Here is a 23,497-nt window from a genome sequence, read left to right on the forward strand (position 1 = left end):
AGGCTTCTAGAGCAAAGAGCTCGATCTGCACTATCTGAAGAAATGATGCAACACCATTCTGTATAGTTAAATAATGTCCAAATGAATACATGATTGAAATTCCAAATTCCTCTTTATATCTATAGATAACAGTCCTGATTCAATACAAGGCAAATCAATGGCAAAATGACCATTTAAAAGACCTGTTTCCCCTGAACATTTTAATATTTTGTATAACTTCTGAAACTTAAGAGTTAGATCTAGAATCTATCAGCTGTGCAATTTTGAGTGAGTTACCTAACTTTTCTGTGTAGCAGGTATATAAAATGGAAATCAGAGTATTCACTATTAGACCAATTTTGATCTATTAGGTTAATACATATAAAGTGCTTACATGTAAGTAAATTTTAAGTATTTACCATAATTATTTCTGAAAAGTTTTGAGGAGCTTCTCACATGGGGTACATCAGATTGTTATCTGGCACTGTTATAACCAGCTTATGGTCAGAAGTTAGTTGAACTCTAGGCCCTTTCTGTCTGTAAATATGAATACCAGGTCCTGAAAAGGACTTGGATGTCTGGGGTTTTAGTTCTTCATCTACACTGTTCTTAGTACATTTCATTTACATAAAAGTATCTCCAAGTAAGTACATCATCTTTCTCTAGCTGCTCTTAGCAAACTTGGGGAGTTTTCAGCCACTAATTTTTAAATATTTTTTTTGCCTCTCTTTGTCCTCTTCTGGGACTCTAAAACACGAGTTAAGTCTTCTGTTATTGCCCCAGAGGTCTCATTTCACTTTGTGAGATTTATTCTCTCTTGTTTGAATTGGATAATTTCTGTTGACCTACAAGTTCGTTGATTCTTTTGTCATCCCCCCTCTGCTACTGAGCCAAGAGTTTAATGACTTTTCAGTTCTAAATTCCCATTTAGTTATGTTTATAACTTTATTTACTTAGTGATATTTTCCTTTTTTTTTTTTTCCATTTGTTTGAAGGGTGTTTTTAATTGCCTGTTGGAGCATTTTTGTGATAGCCGTTTTCCTTGTCTGACAATTCCAACATCTATGCCATCTCAAAATCGGTATCTGTTAACTGTCTTTTTCTTTTTTTTTTTCCATCTGAGTTGAGATTTTCCTGGTTCATGGTATAAAGTATAATTTTGAACTATATTTTGGATTTTTTGAGTGTTATAAGACTCTGGTTCCTATTGAAATCTTCAAGATTAGCAGGCAGGTAAACTCTTTAGAGTGTACAGTCTGGCCTACATACTGGATTACTTTTGTAGGCAGTGGTTCAAACATCAACTTAGGTTACAAAGCCTTTGTAATGCTTCTGCAGTGTTATTTTGCCTGCCCACTTATATGCCACCTAAATGGCAGGACTCTACCCCACATTCTGGGGAAGAGGGAGGGCCACCACCTCCTACTTACTGCAGGGTGGGCATGGAAATTGGCGTTTGCCCACAAACCTGGCTGAGGAGTGCTATGCGGAGTGGAAGTGCAGGGTGGGCACAGTGGACAGTTTTGATTATGTTCTCAGTCATCTCATTAAAGCAGGTGAGGGATGAAGGCAGGGCTCTGCCTACAGACTTGGGCTAAGAGGGTCCTGCTTCTACTGTAGAAAGTGGGTGGGGATGAAAGCCAGGGTCCACCCACAAGCTAGATCAAGGAGGGGTGCTACTTTTTTTCCTGCAACGTAGTGATGGAAGACAGGGCTCCACTCACAGACACACAGAAAAGAAATGCACCCTTGCTATTGCAGGGTAGGGTAGAAAACAGGGTTCTACGCAGACTGCTGCTGCACATCCAGTGGGGAGGGGTTCCACTGTGGCTTTTTCATGGTGTTCACCTGGAGAACAGTAGGTGCAGCTAAAAGACTTCTGTCTCACGCAACTATGCTTTTCCCAGGGCTTTGGCTAGGATGAGTAGGCTTTCCTTGGGATTATTTTCTGTTGGTGTCTGTTGGCAATTATGGGTTAAGGGTTTCTCTAGTGCCCCCACTGGAATACATAGGACGTTAAAAACCAAAACCAAACCTCAAACACCAGGAGGCAACTCACTACTGGGTTCCTTTGAATCCTGAGGTCCCTAGTCAGACTTCCTTCTTTTCTCAACCCTCAGAGTCTTCTGATAGTTGCTGTGTATATGCTGTTCAGGGGATTTTGTTATTATAAGGAACAAAATGAAACATATTTATTTGTCTTGTCCAAAAATGGAAAAACTCTTCCATAGTATTTTCAAGGTATAAAAGTCAGCAACGCTTCCTAATTTAATAATTATATTGATGTGCCTCATGCTGTTGAAGTATGTACACAGAAGCCACAGATCCAGTAGGAAAGGGCTGCATGTAACAACCTAACCCAAAGTCATTTAAGAAAGACAATAAAAGTTACTCAGCCACAAAGCCATAGAACTGAGATTTCAACGCTGGCTTCCTGATTCCCAGCCTGTGGCCTTAATGGTCTGATATTTTTCCCTTTGAATGTTTGAAGTTATCTCCCATTTTAAACATCAGAATCCTAAGATTTCTGTCTGGACATGCTGCCCTTTTCGCAGGGCTTTGGTTAGGAAGAGAAAGCTTTTCTTGGGATTAGTCTTTGTTGGTGCTTGTTGGCATTTATGGGTTGTGGCCACATAATTGTTCTCCAAAGGCACAATAATTTGTGCCTGGGTGAAAACTGGACAAACTGAGGACAAAGCTTAGACTTAGAGGACAGGAAAGTGGAAAGTTTTTTTTTTTTTTAAATATATTTTTTGATTCAGAGATAAAGGGAGAGATAGAAAAATCAATGATGAGAGAGAATCATTGATTGGCTGCCTCCACTAGGGACTGAGCCTGCAACCAGGCATGTGCCCTTGACTAGAATTGAACCCAGGACCCTTCAGTTCGCAGGCTGATGCTTTACCCACTGAGCCAAACCACCTAGGGTGAGGAAAATGTTTTTAAACTGATATTCTTTCTTCCAATTGAGTAAAATTAAATCATGGAACAATATATTGTGCTAAATTTTATAAATAAATGTCAAAGGCCACATTTTTAGCAGGACTGGATAAGAAGTCCTTCAGAAGATGAAAGGATAGGGTAAAGTCATTAAAGTAAAGCATCTTTATACCCTGAAGTTCACAGTGCCATATACTAGCTATGAGCTTGCTCTGAAAATTGCTGCTTCAAGGACCAGCAGTATATCAACTTTCAGTTTGCCATTAAGACTTTATTTGGTTTTCATACTTATTTATTAAAGTCATATAACTCTTATATAGTTCTATTTCTCCCAGGGAAGATCTACACTATAAATGAAAAAAAAAAAAAAAAAAAAAAAAAAGTCCATAAAAGATCATTTCATTTGCCGCATCTCTTGGTTTGGTGGGTTATTTTTTATATTACAATTAAACCACATCTCCCCTCCCAATTATTCAAGTTAATAAGCATAGAATAAACATATGAAAGGAAGAATAAAAAACTCAAATCACATTTTATTCTGTCCTTTATTAATAAACTATTGTTATTACTTAAGACTGCTAACTTTAGGCTACTCAAATTTTCTTGGGCTTGATTACCCTAAAAATGTAATGTATTCTTTATCTAGAAAGCACAGAAATATACTTTTTGAAATAAATAGCTGCTATTATTTATATTCTATTGATAGCATTAAAGGGTAATGTTAATGTGTTTTGAAAGTAAAGATACCGGTAATTATTCCTTCTTTTACATGACTGTTCCTATTTTAAGTAACTGCAAGAAAAAGCTCTATTTTTAAACATTTCCTAGTTGCCATCATCCACCCACCCTGCATGTAGGAGAAGTGGGGTAACCTATTTCTAATTTACATTAGAAATCCCGTAAACAAAATTAAGGCAAATACCTTGTTCTTCGGGATATTTGTGAAAATACTGCCTTTGATCAAAAGGGGCTACATAAAAGTTTTAAGCAAGTCCCACGAGTTTCTTGCTGGCTTACAAGGACAAACATAATTTTTTTAGGTTCAGTCAATCAGAATAGTAATTAAAATAAACAACGTTACTTCCACTTCCTCTCTTCAGCCTAGAAGGTAAATGCTTGCATATTTGAAGCAATAAATACATTTAATTATTAGGAAAACAACTGCTGCTATTTCCCTTGGGGCCTGGCAGTAATGATAACACACTGGAAGAATGAAGTCACTTTAATAAGTAACCAATATTAAGTTGATACGTCTGAGAACAAAATTATCTGGCTAATTTCTTATAATATTCTGGTAAGGCTAAAATGAAAGCAATTTAGGAATGCTGGTGGAAGTCTTTTTGGTGGCAGGAATGTTTGGCTATCTCAATGGTAATATAATAACTAGATGCCAGGTGCACAAAATTTGTGAACGGGTAGGGTCCCTAGGCCTGGCTGGCGATCAGGGCTGATTTGCGGGGTGATTGGGGGTGGGGGGACTTGCTGGCACTCAACTTAACTGGCCTGGGGCCTGCCGGCTGGGTCCGTTCCTGTGTTGAGCATCTGCCCCCTGGTGGTCAGAGTGTAGCATAGAGACCGGTTGTTCTGCAGTTCGGTCGATTTGCATATTAGGCTTTTATTATATAGGATAATAGATCTATAAGCTTACATTTCATAAAGAAGGGGGGGGAGTGCTTTGGGAAACTATTCTATCTGAGCAATGACAAGCCTTTGAACTTTACTTTAAAAGTCGGTCTACTTCAATCATAAGAATTTTAGGAGGAGGAGCACCACTGCCAGGCTGTAGTTGATACTCTCCGGTAACATCATTTTGCTCACTGTAAAGAAGGGAAGGGAGATGCTGGTTCCTACTATGGTACCTTGTATTATACTAAAGGGTTTGGAAAAGATCATGACTGGTGTTCTCATGATTATCCCTGCTGCTCCCTCACTTGTCCTCATCAGCTGTGCTGTGCAGTGCATAGCAGCAAGCCTCCTATTGGTTGGATTCAGTCTGATTCCTACAGCAACTTTTCCAGTCTGTTGATTGCACTACCACCCAACAGTGTACATGATTTTTTAAAAATGTATTTTATTGATTTTTTTACAGAAAGGAAGAGACAGGGATAGAGAGTTAGAAACATCGATAAGAGAGAATCATCGATCAGCTGCCTCTCACACATCCCCTACTGGGGATGTGCCCACAACCAAGGTACATGCCCTTGACCGGAATAGAACCTGGGACCCTTCAGTCCGCAGGCCGACGCTCTATCCACTGAGCCAAACCGGTTTTGGCATATATGATGTTTTAAAAAAAAAAAAAAAAGGGGGGGGGGGGTGGGATACAAAACACTGCTTTTGGCCAACACTCCTTAAAAAAAGTCCTTGCCTGGCCAGCGTGGCTCAGTGGTTTTATCAATCTACGAACCAGGAAGTCATGGTTTGAGTTCCCGTCAGGTTACATGCCCGGGTTGCAGGCTCGAACTCCAGTGTGGTTGTGCAGGAGGCAGCCAATCAATGATTCTCTCTCATCATTGATTTTTTTTCTCTCTCTGAAATCAATAAAAACATATTTTAAAAACAATTCCTGAGAAGTCTGCCTTGGTGGAGTTTGAAAAAAGAAACTGGAACGAAGCAGGTTGTCTTAGAGATCAAAAGCAATAAATCTCTTTTCCGACAGGCAGTAAGCTGCCTTTTTTTTTTTTTTTTTTTTTTTTTTGAAGTGATATCTTTAATGTTCAGTAGCTAGTGCATTAGTTTTCTACTGCTGCTATAACAAATTATCACAAACTTCGTGGATCAACATGAGTTTCTCATCTTACAGTTCTGGAGGTTACAAGTACAAAATCAGCTTCACTGGGCTGGAAGCAAGGTATTGGCGGGCCTGTGCTCCTTCTGGAAGCTCTCGGGGAGAATCTGTTTCTTTCCTTTGCCTTTTCCAGCTTCTTGAGGCCTGCATTCCTTGGCTCCGGCCCCCTTCTTCCAGCTAAACCAGAGGCATGGCTCCTCTCTCTCTGATCTCTGCTTCCGTCCTTACATCTTCTCTCTGTCTCTGCCTGTCTGCCTCCCTCTTATAATGGTTACACTGGGCCCACCCGACAATCCTGACACTCTACCATCTCAAAATCCTTAACTTCATCAGAGCCCCTTTTGCCACAGAAGGTAACATATTCACAGGTTCTGAGGATTAGGAAGTAGAAATCTTTGGGGAGCCACTGTTCAGCCTACCAGTTACGTACTTCCCTCTGGCTCTTTAAATTCTTAATTCTGTGCATTCTGTTTCAAATAAAGTGATGGCTCCAAGTCAGGAGGAGCCACTTTATACCTAAGAACCCCACTGTCAATCCAAATGTAATTCGTTGTCATGGAAATCAGAACTAATTGAAATCCCAACCATCCCATTTTAAAAAATGAGCTGACTTGTTCTTATATTACACATCAGCATGGTCCAAATCACACAGATAATGCTTTGAAACACAAGATGTAACACAAAATGAAAAATCTCCTCAAGGCTTTCCTTTCAATTCCTGCCCCTTTACTCATAACAAGAGGTGAGGCCTATTAATGCAGGGGGCTGTGGGAGGGAGTGACTCCTTTTCTTCATATTATTACTATCATAAGTGTTCCAAACATTTCTTTCAAACATGATTTGGGAACATAGCCTATTGCTAAAGATTATTCATTATGTGTTGTACCTATTCTAATAGCTGACCCAGAATTCTCATGCCGTGGCCTTCACCCCTTCAAACCGTAAAGGACACACAAGCCAGTAAAAGGGCTTTGGAAGTTAGAGACAGTCATAGGGTGTTTAGGAAACTGTTGCAGTCCCAGCTGGTCCAGGCTGAGCCATAAAGGCAATCCGGGCTTACTGAGACCGTGTTCCCTGAACAGGTGGGAAGAACACTCCATTTGCCTTTGAAACACCACAGCAATGCCGGAGTTCTTAACACCACCACTTCAACACTTTATGTTCCACTGTGCTCCTCTGCAGTTCAAAGGCTCGAAAACAGCCTTCCCAATGGTATTTCCTCACCACTGGCCTGGATGACAATTGCTTTTATTTACTCTCTGGGCAGAGACCTGCCTTGGGGCTGTCGCCCTCTGCACGAGGGAGGAGTTAGACTGGACTGAGCTGAGCCTCTCCTTAGTGGACACCTCTGCACATGTGGGCCCTCTTCCTCCTAGTGGCGGGTCCTGTAGGTATCTGGCTAGTGATGGATGCCTGGGACTTTAGTGATGATAACTAAATGGAGGGTTATTTGGGACATTCACAGGCAATGCATATTGCACCTGTTATTCAACAAAAAATGCAATTTAAAAATAAGGAAAATCATACCCTAGAAGTTTCTGCACACAACATAAAAGATTCCATTAAAAATCAGGCCACAAAAGAAATGTAGGTTTTTACAGTGACAGACTTGACAGGATTATTATAGCTATAATTTTAAACTACTTTACGCTTAGTATACATTTTTAATGTTAATCTTCACGCTAAACGCCATGTAAGAAGGCAGTTTTCAGTTTTATAATTTAAAGAGCAGAAAGAAACTTATGTGACCAAACACTATGTATTTAAAGTTTAAGTGGTCATCTTTAAGCTTATGCCAGAATTTAGAGGAGTTTGAATAAATGACCAATACTCTGTATAGTTGTTATATACAAATGAATTTCACATGGTGTGAATAAGCACTTATTTCATAAAGCGTGGCTATTTCTTTATGTGCAAATCTTAAAAGTTTCTAAATTTAAATCTAAAAATATTGTGGTTATGCTTTATAAAAAGATTTGGTATATTCAAAAATTTAAAATATCACAAGATACTAGTGAAATAAGTGCTTTTGCTGAATTTGGTAACCCTCTTCAAAGATAAATTCAGATTTCTACAGCTTCAACTCGATTTTTCAAAAAATTAGTAAGGACAATCCAGCTTAACAACTTATCTTTAAAATTCAGTTTCCAAGGCAACAATCACAGGCCCCTGTATACTGTTTTTAAAAAAATCATTTTTATAAATTTAGTTCCTGCAACATCAAAGACAGCAGTTAAATATAACTGCCTTACTTGTACGTATCTCCTTTTATCAGACTTTTTGAACAAGCTGACTTCTGTCTTTTTAAAGGACTAATACCAGATCCCTGGTCTGTTGTTCATTAAGTACAAGGTTAAGGGCAGATAAAATATCAATTTCCAAATTGGCTGCCTGGAAATCCAGACAACTGCATGTGTGTTAAGGGCAAACCAGGGCCCAGACCATTGTGCGTAACAGCCAGTCTCCTCCCCGCCCTCCTCCTGACTCCTCACTCAGAACGGGAGAGGGAAGAGCTCTTACCTGCACATTTCACTCCCTGAGCAATGAGACCCCACATGAAGTTGGCACAGTACTCACACCAGTGCGGCCCTCTGAACGTGTGGACCTGAAAGAGAAGAGCGACAAAGTGGCCGGAGGCAAATGCTAGTGAGGAGGCGTTTCCTGTAAAGGGCTGATACACACACCAGACCAGGTTAGCACTGAAGGGGCACGATATGGTCACATTCCGCAAAGCCTTAGATGAGTCAAACTGACAAGAAGATAAAATTTCTTCCCTCTTAGTCTTATACGTGGTGGCAAAGCACACCAGTATTCTGCAATTTACTTTTGCAACTGTTCCCTTCCCAGTGAGCAGCCCCCTTTACGTGTTACGCTGGCATTCTCTGAGCACTGTGGCATGCAGGAGGAGGGGGAGGAGCCATGAACAGCACGTCTGAGTCCTGAGGAGGGTTTTGACAGGTGATCCGCCTTTTGTCCCCTATGACCACAGTGAGGGCCACAAATGCTGAAGGTGACACTTAGTGACTGGTCACGACTGAATCATCATGAAGTGCCAATTTCTGTTCAAAACTATTTGATACTTAACTATGTTAGCAAAGAGACTGAATGTATTTTAGGAACTACAGTCAGTCAGGAACCCTGTTTTAGCACAGGAATTACTCATTAACCATTCTAGCTCATAAAGGTTATACTACAGTTGAGTCCTTTATCCCTAAGGAAGGAACCCAAAGGAGAAAGGATTCCAGGGCTAAGACACCTATAGGTTCTTACTACCAGTTAATAATGCAGATTTTGTAAATCAAAGAAAACATAATTTCAAGAGAAACATCAAAAGTGCTTTATTCAAAGTAATGTCCATCTCTAGCTACACATTTCCCCATCTTTCAGGTAATTTGTGGATACCATCCCAATAGAACTTTTCTTGTTTAGAGGCAAACCATTTAGAAACCCAATTTTCCACTTCTTCATTTGTTTTGAAGTGATGCTCCGAAAGTACATGTGCCATCGATCAGAACAAGTGGTAATCTGAAGGAGCAAGGTCTGGTGAATACAGCGGGTGGGTTAATACTTCCTAGGCAAGATCTTTTAAAGTGCCTTTAACTGGTTTTGAAGTGTGTGATGGTGCATCATCACGAAGCAAAATTACTTTGCCGTGTCTTCTGGCCCATTCTGGTCATTTCACAATTAAAGCGTGGTTCAAATTGATTATTTGTTCTCCCCTCCATTTCAGCAATCCTATCCTAGCTACCGACAACAAAATCAGTATTAATGGTTTCACCTGGTTTTAGAAGCTCACAATACACCTTCCTGATCCCACCAAACGCAGAGCATTGTCTTCTTTCTGAAGCGATTTGGCCTTGTAGTCGATGTTGATGGTTGACCAGGATCAACCCATGATTTTGTGCATTTGGGATTCTCAAAATAAATCCACATTTCATCACCAGTCACAATTTAATACCAAAAAGACTTTCTTTCGTGCTGTTGAAGCAACATTTTACTGATGACTTTTTAATTTTCCATTTGTCTTTCGTTCAGGTGATGTGGCACCCATTTTCCTCCCTTTAAAATCTTTCCCATTGCTTATAAATGATCAGAAATTATTTGCTGAGCAATGTTTAATCTTTCTGCAAGTTGGTTTTGAGTTTGACATGTATCTTCATCCAATAATGCTTGTAATTATTGGTCTTCAAACTTTTTTAGTTGACCTGGATTTCTTTGTCTTTCACATTGAAATCATCACTTTTAAAACATTTAAACCAGTGTTCACAAGTATCTTGAGATGGAACATGTTCACCATAAGCTTCCTGAAGTAGATAACTTTTTCTTCAAAATAATGAATTAAAACTTCCCACAAATGCTCTTTTCTTGCCACAAAATTTGACATATTTAAGCGTAAAAAAAATATCTGATGTTAACACCTTCAGCAAATTTGAATATGAAGTTTTGAACTTGCTGTCAATACAACAAATAGCATACATATCAAATCACATATATATCAACATATGTATAGCTCCATCTATTGAAAAAAAATCCGCATTAGTAACTAGTACACCTAGTATGTACAGGAAAGAGAAGGCATTCTACCTTAACTCAGGTGGAAAAGTATTGGTCAAATAGGAAAGTAATGAATACTTTCAAACCCCAAACAGAGAATAGAAAAAAATGAATATTATTAGTAACACAATAAGATTTCTGAGCAAATATTGGCTGAAAATGCACTCAAGAAATAAGTTTTGTGTGTGTGTGTGTGTGTGTGTGTGTGTGTGGTGTTTAAAGGAAGAGGGAACAAGGAAGCCACTGAGCTGTATCGAATTACATTTACTTGAGATAATTTCATATATATATATATATATATACACACACATATATATATATGTATATATATATATGATTTCTTCCTGCAGAAAAATAGTAATAAAGAGTGTGAATATCAGAGTGTGACTATTTGATTCCAACATAAATAACTGCTGTAACAGCTATTGCTAATAATGAAATTCACAGCTAAAATGGTCATTTTTACTGCTGTTCTATGTATGTATCAAATAGGTCTTAGAAACCAAGGCAACGCTCTAAGATATATATAAATATATATATATTTCTTCAAACTTAAGATGCTACTGAACATAAGACTTACAGTAAATGTAAATGGGGCAAAATTTGGTTTACAGTTTGTATGGAAAATAATACAATGATTAATAATAATACAAGAATAAATTTTTACATACTCACAACTGTAAGTCTACTTTTGTCCTACCCTGTTTATTCCATTTAGAAAAACTGTGTCAAAATTATGACAAGTCACTGATTATAAGACAAAAATGCCAATTTCAAGGTGTTAAAATGAAACAAAAGTACATATTAGAATCAATGAAATATGTTCTATCAGATTTCAAAATACTATTCCTGGAAAATTACCCATATACAGCTGCAACGGGTAACCTGGGGTTCATTCTAAGCAGGTATGTGCTCTTAACTCTGGTTATTGCCAAGTGAGCTTGAGTACTAAGCATCGTGTTGATTTTGGAAAGAAGGCATAATCCCTTTTATGTCTTTGACGGGAAAGCATCAGGAATGCAGACACAGTTGCTTCTGGATTGTTAATGATGCTCAGAGTCTGCAAATTGAAAGTATTTCCTGGAGTTCCTGAAGCAGAGTCCAAGATCAACATTCAGATAGATTGGGATGTCCTTGTGTTGGTCCATGTTCCTCTGAGTGAATGAAACTGGGTAAACTATGCAATCCTGCTTCAGTCTGAAGAGAATGAGTGACATAGATAGCTCTGACTCATAAAAAAGGTTAGAGACTATTATATAAATAGCTATAGAACTGTGAGGTTATTTTTAGGGAAAGTCTTTGGGATGCAAACTGGCTTCTCAGTTGCCAGATCTCAGGGTAGCCCAGTCTCACCTAACTTGGTAAGGTTAAGAACAGGGGTCTTCAAACTACGGCCCGCGGGCCACATGCGGCCCGCAGAGGAGTCTGATCCGGCCCGCCAGGTTTTTTGGGCAGTAAGCGCAGCCGAGGTGTTACAGTAGGAATTAGTAGTTCATATAGTTCGGCCCTCCAGCTCTCTGAGGGACCGTGATCTGGCCCCCACTTTAAAAAGTTTGAGGACCCCTGGTTAAGAAGAAGGGACTGGAAGCCCCACTTCCGTACCTGCCCGTTAACTCATGATTAAGGGGAGCACAATGCAGAGTAGATCTCGTGAACTTACTTTATAAAGGGCTCTTGCAAATAGCACTGAGATATTATGATAAAACTAATTCTCTTCCTCACCTTCACAGAAGAAATAGTGAATGTGTCATTTTGCAGATCTTGGCACATTTCTTCGTATTACACTCCCTGAAGGGTGTAACTGTCCAAGCAGGCCCAATATCCTCTAATTAAATGATCATTCAATTATCTCAGAAAGCAATCTTTGGGAAATTATTTACACACTTCCTTCTTGGACAGCTTTTTATAAAGGCATCCTGAGCAATTTGGGGATGATTTTATTGTTTTTAATTTTTTTAGAAAGTTGCTTTCATAGCTCTCCAAGAAACTGTTCTACCAATTAGCACCAAAATACCAGAAGCTTATGAAACTTCTATTTGTACAACAGGGGTTACCTGAATTCCCTTTTGAATTTTTATATCTAAAATTCATATTTCTTAAATTTTGTTTTGTTATCTCTATGGCTCAATAACTAGATGGCATTAGCAAAAAACTGAATATTGCAGCCTTTTTTTTCTATTTCTCTAGAGGTCATCCAAAGAGAGACTTCATTAATTATTTTTATTATTCATGAATACTTAAAGTGATGACACATACAAAGATAAAAAGGATATTGGCTCAAGGAATGCGTTGTAGGTTTTTCCCTTTAAATACTCTGCAAAATGCTCTACTGACAGCACCTACCAAGTGTGAAGGAAGTGGGGGGGGAGGGGCACTCCTCAGGCTTGAAGCAACCCACCGGCTTAAGTAGGGTCAGCCAGGCGACTCATGGGGTGTCCCTGTTGGCACACAGGAAAAGCTGGGAGATCAAAGGCACAAAGCATGAGTGAAGCAATATGTTCAGAGAATTCCAAGGAAGGGTGGGCGTGGGAATGACTGGCATGGCAGGAGATGGTTGGCAGACAGGGCCTTGTCCATGCCTACAGATTTATACTCTGCCTAGTGAGCAATGAAAGGCCAATGATGACTTTTAAGGAGAGCGACACAGTCAAGGAAGGGGGACAGGCTGGAAGAAGACAGATTGCGCAGCATGCTGTGGCAGTGGTCCAGGGGATGGATGACATGGATCTGCACTTAGGCAGTGGTGATCAAGAGAAAGGGATGAGGTTTTTGGGAGGCAGAACCAACAGGGTCTGGAGATGGGAAGCACCTGGGCTAACTGTCAGGGGAGAGCGGGCGAGGGGTGATGGCATTAACAGAAGGAACAAGAGTAGAGGAGCAGACTAGGAGGGAGGCTGTCAGTAGAGCATTTCTGCAGTGTATTTACAGGGAGAAACCTACAGTGCATCCCTAGCCGATACCCTCTTCCTCTTTGTATATGCCATCACGTAAGTGTTTGTGAATAACAACAGTGGAAGGGAAGGGAAAGAGGAGGTAACTACCTCATGGAGTAGGTTTCTGAAGGCGTCAAAGGGAGATGGGATCCAGGTAGAAGGATTAGCTCTGAATTAGAGGAAAATTACTTTCCCTTTCTCCGAGCTCAAAAAAGAGTAAGAGGAAAGAGGACGGCTGCAGGAGTGCTGGGGGCCTGGAGGCCAGAAGCTAAGGAAGTTCCTAGTCTGTAGTCTCCATGCATTAGCACAGCGGTTCAGTTACTAAGCAAATGAGGAGTTGCGGGGAGTGGGGGACAGGAACTGGAATGTGCCAGAAATTAACAGACTGCTGAACTTGGAAGCCAGTTTCCTTCCTGAGGGGCACTAAGTCATACTGTCACAGTGTCAAGTGCATTAAAGAAAAAGTAACAAATACTTTCTTATTAAAGGGGTGAGTGTGCTAAACTTGAGCTTTAAATAGTTTATTCTGCATGTAGTCTTACATAATCAGTGATGTTTATATCACGTATTTACCAATTCAGAAAAGGTATCTAAAAAAATCAATCGGACACATTATACACAGAGAACAGCTCTTGGGCTGCCCTGCTCTGCCAGCACCATGGAAGCAGGTGCTGACCCCACAGATGAGGCTGAGGGCGCTGACAATGCCGACACCTTTGTTTACTATTCATGGCTGCATTTTGATTACTGGTCTTAAAATGATGAAATCAGAATGTAACTGGCACTCAAAATATAACAATGAAAAGATCAGAAGTTGCATCTTGGAGATTCTTTCTGCTTCGGAGGATGCTAAGAACCAGGGTGGCATCCTTGCCCGTGTTTCTGATAGTTGAGGCTAACGGGCATATTCTTGTGATGACTGAGGTATTGATAGCATCTGACTTTATCCTATGACATCCACTAGTCTTTGTTCCTCACAAGCTGCCTGTTTCTGCTGTTTACTATGCAACCTTAATAGCACTGCTTTATAAGGCGGGAGACACGGCCTCCTCTAGAAACACCATTACGTCTTCCGTGGAGTTATTTAAACAAATCATTCGAACAATTTGCTGAAAAAGGGTTTCTATAGGGAGGATGTTTTGGTGAGGTAATACAAAAAAGCAATCGGCTTCAGTATAAAACATTATCAGTGCGGTCAGGGGTGGTCCCCAGAGCCAAGCAATCTTGTGAGTGGGCCACTGCCATCTTTCCTAGGCCGCCTCCAGAGGCTTTGGTGCGTCAGTGACAGAGTACCTGGCATGAACTATACCTTCATGCACAAAGGGCATAGCAAGGAGTTTTAAAGCCCTCTTCTCTTTTGCAACTGGAGAAAAGACAAGTTTGTTACCATGACATCGAGACTGCTTTTCACCCAAGAAGGACTCCTTTCAAGTTAATCACTTTAAAAATAGAGATGAAAGACTAGCTTCATTAGTGGACGCCAAATCTGTCACAGAGAAGGCACTGGCTGGAGCCAGGCTGAGAGGGACAGACAGGAAGGGAGACGGGTGGACTAACGAGGGGCCCCCGTGGCACAGGCCAAGGGTGTGTGCCTCCTGGCACTGACCCTAGTAAACACTGAAGCCACTCTCAACTGGAATTGCTGTACCACCGACCAAAACCCTGGCGTCTTTTTCCCATCATGTTACTGACATTCAAATCTCCAGCTTGAACGTCAGTAACAAACGAGGGAAAGGAAATGAGAAAAAATTAGCCCTTCTCGTTCTCCCTTCCATAACACTACCTCTTGAAATAAGCATGAACACAAACAGCCAAGGAGACTGCAAAGCCTGCTGCAAATGCAAATGCAGACCAGGATGGAGGTGATAAGAACATTAGGGGAAACAAAATTTTGCCTGGGAAGGTGGGAATGAGGTTGGGCTGCCACTCTTCATTCCGGAGCCTCTGATGAGTCAGTTCTGCAGCATGGTATTGGGCGAGGGAGGGAGAGAACAGATGATCAAAACCAAAAAGGAAGAGATGTAGGTAGGCAGACAGCTGGGCAGGAAAGGCGTTTCCCCCTTCTCCCCATTTTATCTTCAGGGCAATCAGAATGTATCTTTTAAGTATCCAATTTCAGTCTCACCAAGATGGCTTAATTTTGATCCAAAGGATTTGGGATTTAGAATTTTGGTACTGATTTTGCCACTTCAGTCAAAGCATTTTGATTATACTATTAAACCATGAGAAGAGAATGCTTAACATTGGCTATGATCATTAGGAACAAATATATAGAGCTGTGTAGGGATTCCCTCAAACAAAAGGTGGGGAGGGGGTACTTAACATAGGACTGGTATATAAAACAGTATCTTAAGTAAACATGTACAGGAAAAATAATTACCAATTCCAAGCATACAACCCATTCACTGTAATCCTGCATTTAAATTTCCTTCTGGCTTCCTTAACATGTTAGGTGCCCAGCCTGTTTTGTCTTCCAGACAGAAAGTATAGTTAGTGTCAGTCACTGATGACTGACTGGGCGCTTAATGTGTTAAGGATGTCCCTATCCCTTCCCATTCCTATCCCCATTCCTTGCCTGTGAGGGAGAAATATCTCTAAAATGACAGCTGGGTTCATGTGGTGCAGACCATGAACTTGCTAGAACAGTGGTCGCCAACCTTTCGGGCCTCATGGACCATGGGTTGGTGACCGCTGTGCTAGAACACTTAGGTCTGGAGCCAACATACACACAAGAGTGGCCCCTGACACATAGTCATCTGCCTGAAACACAGGAATCACGCGGCGGAAAAATGGGAGTTCTCAAGGCATTCCTTTTATTTATTCTGATCACATTACAAGGTACAGATTATATATTAAATACTATAACCATAAATATAACCAACAATGCAAAAACAGGTGTATTTCAATATATGGGTGTTTAAAGTGTTAGAAAACTCATAATGTTTAGACTTTTAAAAAAATAAGTTTCAGAAGCAATTTTTTGTGTTGTTGTTAAAGGAGCTCTAATGAGAACTTTACCTCTAAAATGAACCATGGTTAAAGTTTTAAAATGTCAAATGACATAAAGTAAACCCTTCTACATTGAAAGTTTAGTTTCACTAGTTGAATAAATTTGCACTGAAATATGAGTAGTACAATATCAATACAATAAATCAATACTTCAAAATTCCAGTCTCCTAAAGTTATAGTATGGGGGGGTGTAAAAGCAAAATAAAATAAATGAATTCACTTGGTTATGCAGTAAAAACCAGGGTATAATCCACACACTAAACTGAACACTGAGAGACAACAGGCTCAGACCAGACCACAAGTAGGTACTAATATTGACATTCCCACACAACCAGGTTTCAATTTCTCTTTGGCCTGGTTTTAAATCTGTCCTCTAAAGAAGTGTAATCTTTTAACATGTTATGAATGGAAGTATTCCTATAATATATCAGGAAAAAAGTTTGACTAAAATTCGCAAGAAATTATGAAACTATGTGGCTTAAAAAACCCTCTTAAAGCTCTAGTAAAAGAGATCCAGATTTTCTTTATTATTTCTATTTCATTGACAGCTGCTCCTATCTTGAGCATTTCCATCCTTCTGTTGCTTGGTTTAACTGGGTCTTCTTATCTTTTATTCTTATGATAAAACTTAGCTCTTTGATTGAAGACCTTTTCTTCATTTTCCTAAAATAAGCATTTTAATAGTAAATATTTCACCATATATATTACTATTGCCACATTCCATGAATCTTGATATGATGCATTTTTTAATGTCCCTTGCGATTTCTTTAATCCATGAGTTATTCAGCAGTAAGATGCTTAATTTTTAAATATGTGGGGAGTTTTTCTGATATTTGCTATTGATTTTGAAATTCTGTTGTGGTGAGAGATTATGATTTGTATAATTTCAGTCCTTTTACATTTATTGATACCTGTTTTATGGCCTGAAATACTGTCTTGGTGAATCTTCCATGTTCACTTGAATAGTATGTATATTCTGCTGTTGCTGAGAATCTAAATATATAAGAGCCCAGCAACCAGAACGACTGGTGGCTATGAAATGCACTGTGGCAGCCAACCGACCTGGTCTGGGCCCCCACTGTCCCCATCCCCAGCCAGCCCGGCCCCCAAACAGCTCTCAATACCCCAATTGGGGGTGGGGCCAGCTGGCCAACCACCAGTGGCCCCTCTCCCCCACCAGCCCGGCCTGGTGGGCCCCCAATGAGGCAGGTTGGCTGGACCCCACCTGTGCAGGAATTCGTGCACCAGGCCTCTAGTATTATATAAATATCAATTAAGTCAAATTGGTTGATACTGTTGTTTAAGGCTTCTGTATTCTTAATAATTTTCCATTTGTCTTTTTTTTCTATTTGTTCATCTGGAGAAAAGTAGGAAATCTCCATTTATAATTATGGATTATCTATTTCACTTTTCAATTCAGTTGTTGAATAATGTAATTTAAATCTCTATTGTTAGGTGCATGTAAATTTTAAATTGTTATGTCTTCTTGATGAATTTTACTCCCATTACTATTTCTTGTCTAAAAACTGCATTTAATATAAATATAGCCACTCCAATTTTCTTTGAATTATTGCTTGATAATTCTATAGCTTATTCTTTTTGCCTCTCTGTGTATTTATATTTAAAATAGGTTTCTTATGGGTAACAATTAGTTGGATATTGCCTTTTTACCCAATCTGACAACCTCTGCCTTTCATGGGGTGTTTGGCCATTTCCATATACTATAACTATCAGTATGACTGGGTTTAAGCCTGTTATCTTACTTTTGTCTCCAAAATACTATTCCATTTGTTCTTTATTCCTTTTTCTCTTTCTTGCATACTTTTGAATAAATTGCATAGATTTTATGAATCTATTTTGTTTCCACTATTAACTTATAACTATTATTTCTTAAAGTTTGCTTTAAGGTCTACAATATATATCTTTAACTTATCAGTCTACTTTCAAATAATATTATGCCACTGCAGGTACAGGTATAGAATCTTAGTATACTTGCACTTTCCCAACCCCATATTTTATGCAACTGTTGTCATACATTTTACTTGTATAACTATATAATACATCCCTATTTTTGTTTTAAACAGTCAATTATCCTTTAATGGCACTAAAATGAAGAAAACACAAATTTTACACTTACCCACATGTTCACCATTTTTGGCATCTTATTCTTTTGAATAGATCTAAATTTCCATCTGGTATAATTTCCCTCTGTCTGAAGAACTTCCCTTAGTATTCTAGTACTATGGGTCTCCAGGTGATATTTTCATTTTTTTTTTTTTTTTTTTTGTCTTCATTTTTAAAAGATGTTTTGCTGGAAACAGAATTCCAGGTTGGTATTTTTTGTTGTTGAGTACTTTAAAGATGTCATTCCATTGTTTTGCATAGTTTCTGATGAGAATTCTGCTGTCATTCTTTTAAAAATATATATATATTTTATTGATTTTTTACAGAGAGTAAGGGAGAGGGATAGAGAGCTAGAAACATTGTTGAGAGAGAGAAACATCGATCAGCTGCCTCCTGCACGCTCCCTACTGGGGATGTGCCCACAGCCAAGGTACAAACCCTTGACCAGAATTGAACCTGGGACCCTTCAGTCCGCAGGCCGATGCTCTATCCACTGAACCACACTAGCTAGGGCTTTGCTGTCATTCTTTATTCATCTGTATGTAATACATATACTCCTCTCCCCCACTTAAAAAAAACAAAACATTTTGTAGGAGTACCAATGGAAAACAAATAATTTGATTTTTCTGTTTACAAACTTTTCCTACATTGAAATAATCTTTAAAGATGTTAATACAGAAAACAGTAGTATAAAAGTAATTTCTCTTCTTTAAAAAATTGTACATTGTATTCTTGTGTGTGCAAACTTAAAAGTCCTGTAAAACCATAAAACTATAAACACATTTAAAAAGCTGAAATGTGAAAATAAAATTTAAGAGAAACTGGACACACGTTTAATATCTAAATCCTAGAGATGTCCTCTATAAATTCATTTTGTTATCATATGTGAGGGGTAACAAGTTCACTTTTCAGGCTGAGGCATATATACGATGGTGGTCCCATAAGATTATAATGGGTTATAAGCAAAATGCTTGTGATATTGGAAAAAAAAAATGCTGGACCCAAGTATGATGTTGAATTTACTGCTAGCTTGGGGTGGTATAAATAGATGAGGAGGCTCAGCAATGCTGTGCAACTGCCTTGTACCTGCTTACGTGTGTGCACACAATCTCTGACTGGCATCTGCAGTATACAGAGCTGGAATCCCTACCAGCACCTGGTCAGCAGTAGGAGCCTAAACATGAAGAGGGAGCTTGGAGATAGAGTTTTGTTGACATTATTAAGCTTCTGCGTCAACTAACACCAGACTATAACTTCCTTTTGCCTTGGAGAGCATGGGTTTGGCTTTCCAGCACTTGAAATGGAGAGTCCTATCTGTTCCATCAAATGGCAAATATCAGGCATGGGTTCCAAATGGAGGATTGAAACAGACACACTGAAGCAATGTCATACAATTTTGGAGAAATGAGCTGTAATAACATCCATCAAAGCAAAATCGCATGCTTCCTAGAGATGGGCCTTCTCTTTATGAACAAGGGCACTAGCCAAGCTTGTGCGGCAGAGCCAAAAGCAGTGATTAGGGTGTGGCACATGTGAGAGCTGGAACTCCAAAGGGAATTCTAAAAAAGAGAAGGAGTGAGCCTGACAGTTTAGGCCCGATTTGGGCGAATCCATTCACACTGACAGCCAAAATGTCATTTCTAATACAGCAGACTGTAGGATATCACCTACATAACAAGAAGCCTCTCATTCCCATGACCTAAAAGTGGATATATTATTTTCTTTTTAACTTTTACATCTGGATAACACTTTTAAAAACACACTCAAGTTCCATTTTTGCTCCTCAAGCAATATATATATAATACAAAAAATAAGCAGTTGACTATGTTATCCGGAAGTGCGACACTACTGGGCTATTTCCCCTTCCTTTTCTAGCTTTCCTATTTTGTAACCAGGAGAATCTTAAGATAATTTAAGAAGAGTAAACCTGGGAAAGAAAACTGGTGTTTATCAGAAAAAGAATTTGTGGTGGTTTTCCCAGATAACATCATTACTGTGGTAAAGTATTTAAAAAAGAAAAACCAATATTTGCATATATTCTCTTTAGACAATGGTATTTTTGTGTCATGTATTATACTATTATATACAAATAATGAATGCTGACTAATGATAAGTATACTCAGATAATAAGGAACTTGGCAATATAGACAATAACTGAGGTAAGATATTATGACATGTACATATTTTTTAGGCACATGCTTTGGCAATCTTATTGAAGTTACAGTAGGCTTCAATCCCAAGTGAAGACTCTTTGTCCACTGAGGAATTTTGACATAATGGGTCTCAAGGACAATGAAGTATGACAGTATAATTTGTCAATTAAGGTTTTAAAAAATAGAGATATGAAATATTACATATGCATCTCTTCCTTTAACTTACAGAATGAGCAGGACAGAATTATGACTTTCTCCTCAGTTAAATCTGAAAGGGGAGAATGGATATGTGATACAAGTAACTATAAAAGTACCAACATGTCCCAAATGTAAGGGGGAAAAAACAATCCTTGAGGGTTAAATTATTGTGTGGACACAAAAACTAAATTATTAAAAGAACAGAATTTTGGTCTTAACCAGTTTGGCTCAGTGGATAGAGCATCGACCTGCACACCGAAGGGTCCCAGATTTGATTCCGGTCAAGGGCATGTATCTTGGTTGTGGGCACATCTCCAGTAGGGGATGTGCAAGAAGCAGCTGATCGATGTTTCTCTCTCATCAATGTTTCTAACTCTCTATCCATCTCCCTTCCTCTCTATAAAATATCAATAAAATATATTAAAAAAAACCAAGAATTTTTGAAGTGAGTTTCTGAAATTGTGTGTCCTTCTTAAGGTGTTTAAAAGTAGCAACCCTACATCTTAATTTCAAAGGCTAGCTTCAGATTTTCTTGGTTTTTTTTTTTTTTTTTTTTTTGTAATACTAGAGGGAGAGAGAAATAGAAACATTGATAAGCTGCCTCCTACACGCCTCCTATTGGGGATGGAGTCCAAAAGCTGGGCATGTGCCCTGACTGGGAATTAAACCGAAGATCTGGTGCAGGCTTGTTTTTAGTTACATAAAAGAAATAGGACACTTAATATGTTTTACCAACAGCCACCTAGTGAGAAGGACACATTTGTAAATCTCTCCCCAAATTTAAACTACTCGATAATCTTTTTAGTTTGTTTTTTAATTCCCAATAAATTCCACTAACAGCTTCTAAATAAAGAAAAACAAACTTCCAAATCTCTCTCCAAATTTTAAAACAACAAAAGCAAAAACAGACATGCAGGCTCCATGTAATGATACACTTTCTGCACCACAGCAAAGGAAACAATCAGCAGCGTTAAAAGGCAACCTACTGCTGGATCACAAGGTAGCTATGTTTTTAATTTTTTTAGGAACTTCCATACCGTTTTCATAATTGCTACACCAATTTACATTTGTACCAACAGTATTGAAGGATTCCCTTCTCTCCGCATCCTCATCAACACTTGGTATTTTTTGTCTTTTTAAAAAATAGCCATTCTAACAGCTGTGAGGTTGATTAGTGATGAGCATCTTGTGGCCAATCTTTTTTTTTTATAATCTTCTTTTGAGAAATGTCTATTCATGTCTTTTACCCATTTTAAAACTGGGTTATTTGTTTTTTGCTACTGAGTTGTATGAGTTCTTTATATATTTTGGACATAAACCCCTTCCCTTATCGGATATATGGTTTGCCTATATTTTCTCCTATTCTTTAAGTTTTCTTTTCACTCTGTTATTTCCTTTGCTGTGCAAAAGCTTTTTAGTTTGAAATAGTCCCACTTGTCTGGTTTGCTGTTGTTGCTTGTGCTTTGGTGTCATTCAAAAACACATTGCCCAGACCAATGTTAAGAAACTTTCTTCCTATGTTTTCTTTCTTTTGTTCCAGGACTTATATTTAAATGTTTAATCCAATTTTGAACTGCTTTTTTTTTTTTTGTATATGTTATAAGAGACCAATTTCATTGCATGTGGATATTTGGTTTTCCCAATATCATTAATTGAGGAGACTACTGTTCCCATTTACTGTTCTTGGCAATCTTGCTGAAGATGAATTGACTATAGATGCATGGACTTTTTTTCTGGGCTTTCTGTTCCATCGGTCCATATGTCTGCTTTAACACTGTTTTAATTACTATAGCTTTGTTCTTGCTTAATATTGCTTTGGCTATTTGGGGTCTTTTGTGGTTCCATATGAATTTTAGGGTTGTCTTTTCTATTTCTGTGAAGAATGTCATTGGGATTTTGATAAAATTGCATTGAATCTGTAGATCACTTTGGGTATAGTGACCATATCAATTCTTCCAATCCACAAAATCATGGGTTTTTCTTAAGTATAGCATCTTAAAATTCTCTAGTCCCATAAAATGTCTGTGAAGAAGTATAAGCAACTATGTACCAACCAGAAAGAAACTTGTGACATGTTTCTTTTTTGGATTATTAATGGCACGCAGTAACCTTCCCAATGGTCTTAACAATCTAGATTTGCACTCGAGGGGTTACAGCCAGTTCCCAGCCAGAATTACGAACCATAAGGTCAGACAGGGTTGGGGCTGCAGTGCTGCGGGGTAGCATGGAGGCCTGGATGAGAGTGCATTCTGAGTCTCTGGTCCTCCTCAGCAGCAGAGGCAGACTAGTGTGTGTTCATTACTTTTGGCTTTCACACATCTGCTAAGTATTCTATCCAAGAATACTTAGAATAGAAACACAATGCCCACAGAGACTTTACAGATGATCTTATCCAATCCCCTACTCTCTATCAGCCTTTACAAGTCTGACTGCCCTAGGCAGAAATAATCCCTCCCTGCACTGACCTTTATTTTTATATTTTCTTGCAAAATACCCACATTACGAATCAGGAATAGTGCCTGTGTATACACACACATAACTATTGGGAGGAAAACATCATTCCTTTGAAATGTTAATGTGGGGCACTCATGTTCATATAGATAGGAGAAGCAATGATGAGTGACCTTATTGCTGAAGCTTATATTTTTATATATTTTATTGATTTTTTACAGAGAGGAGGGAGAGAGATAGAGAGCTAGAAACATTGATGAGAGAGAAACATCGACCAGCTGCCTCTTGCATACCCCCTACCGGGAATGTGCCCGCAACCAATGTACATGCCCTTGGCTGGAATCGAACCTGGGACCTTTCAGTCCGCA

At 38.9% G+C, this 23,497-nt stretch overlaps 1 protein-coding gene across 3 annotated transcripts in view; it reads right to left on the reverse strand.

The window, feature by feature from the left end:
- The window catches only part of CHN1 (chimerin 1), a 146,161-nt gene that overhangs the window by 17,010 nt on the left and 105,654 nt on the right, over positions 1–23,497 (reverse strand). For all 3 annotated transcript variants that reach the window (XM_084892664.1, XM_084892666.1, XM_084892665.1), the window contains one exon: positions 8,228–8,312. In XM_084892664.1, the coding sequence (XP_084748790.1) occupies positions 8,228–8,312 (85 nt within the window). The remainder of the gene's footprint in view (positions 1–8,227; positions 8,313–23,497) is intronic.

The sequence above is a fragment of the Pipistrellus hanaki genome (assembly GCF_964339955.1).
Source record: "Pipistrellus hanaki genome assembly, chromosome: 8".
NCBI lineage: Eukaryota > Metazoa > Chordata > Mammalia > Chiroptera > Vespertilionidae > Pipistrellus > Pipistrellus hanaki.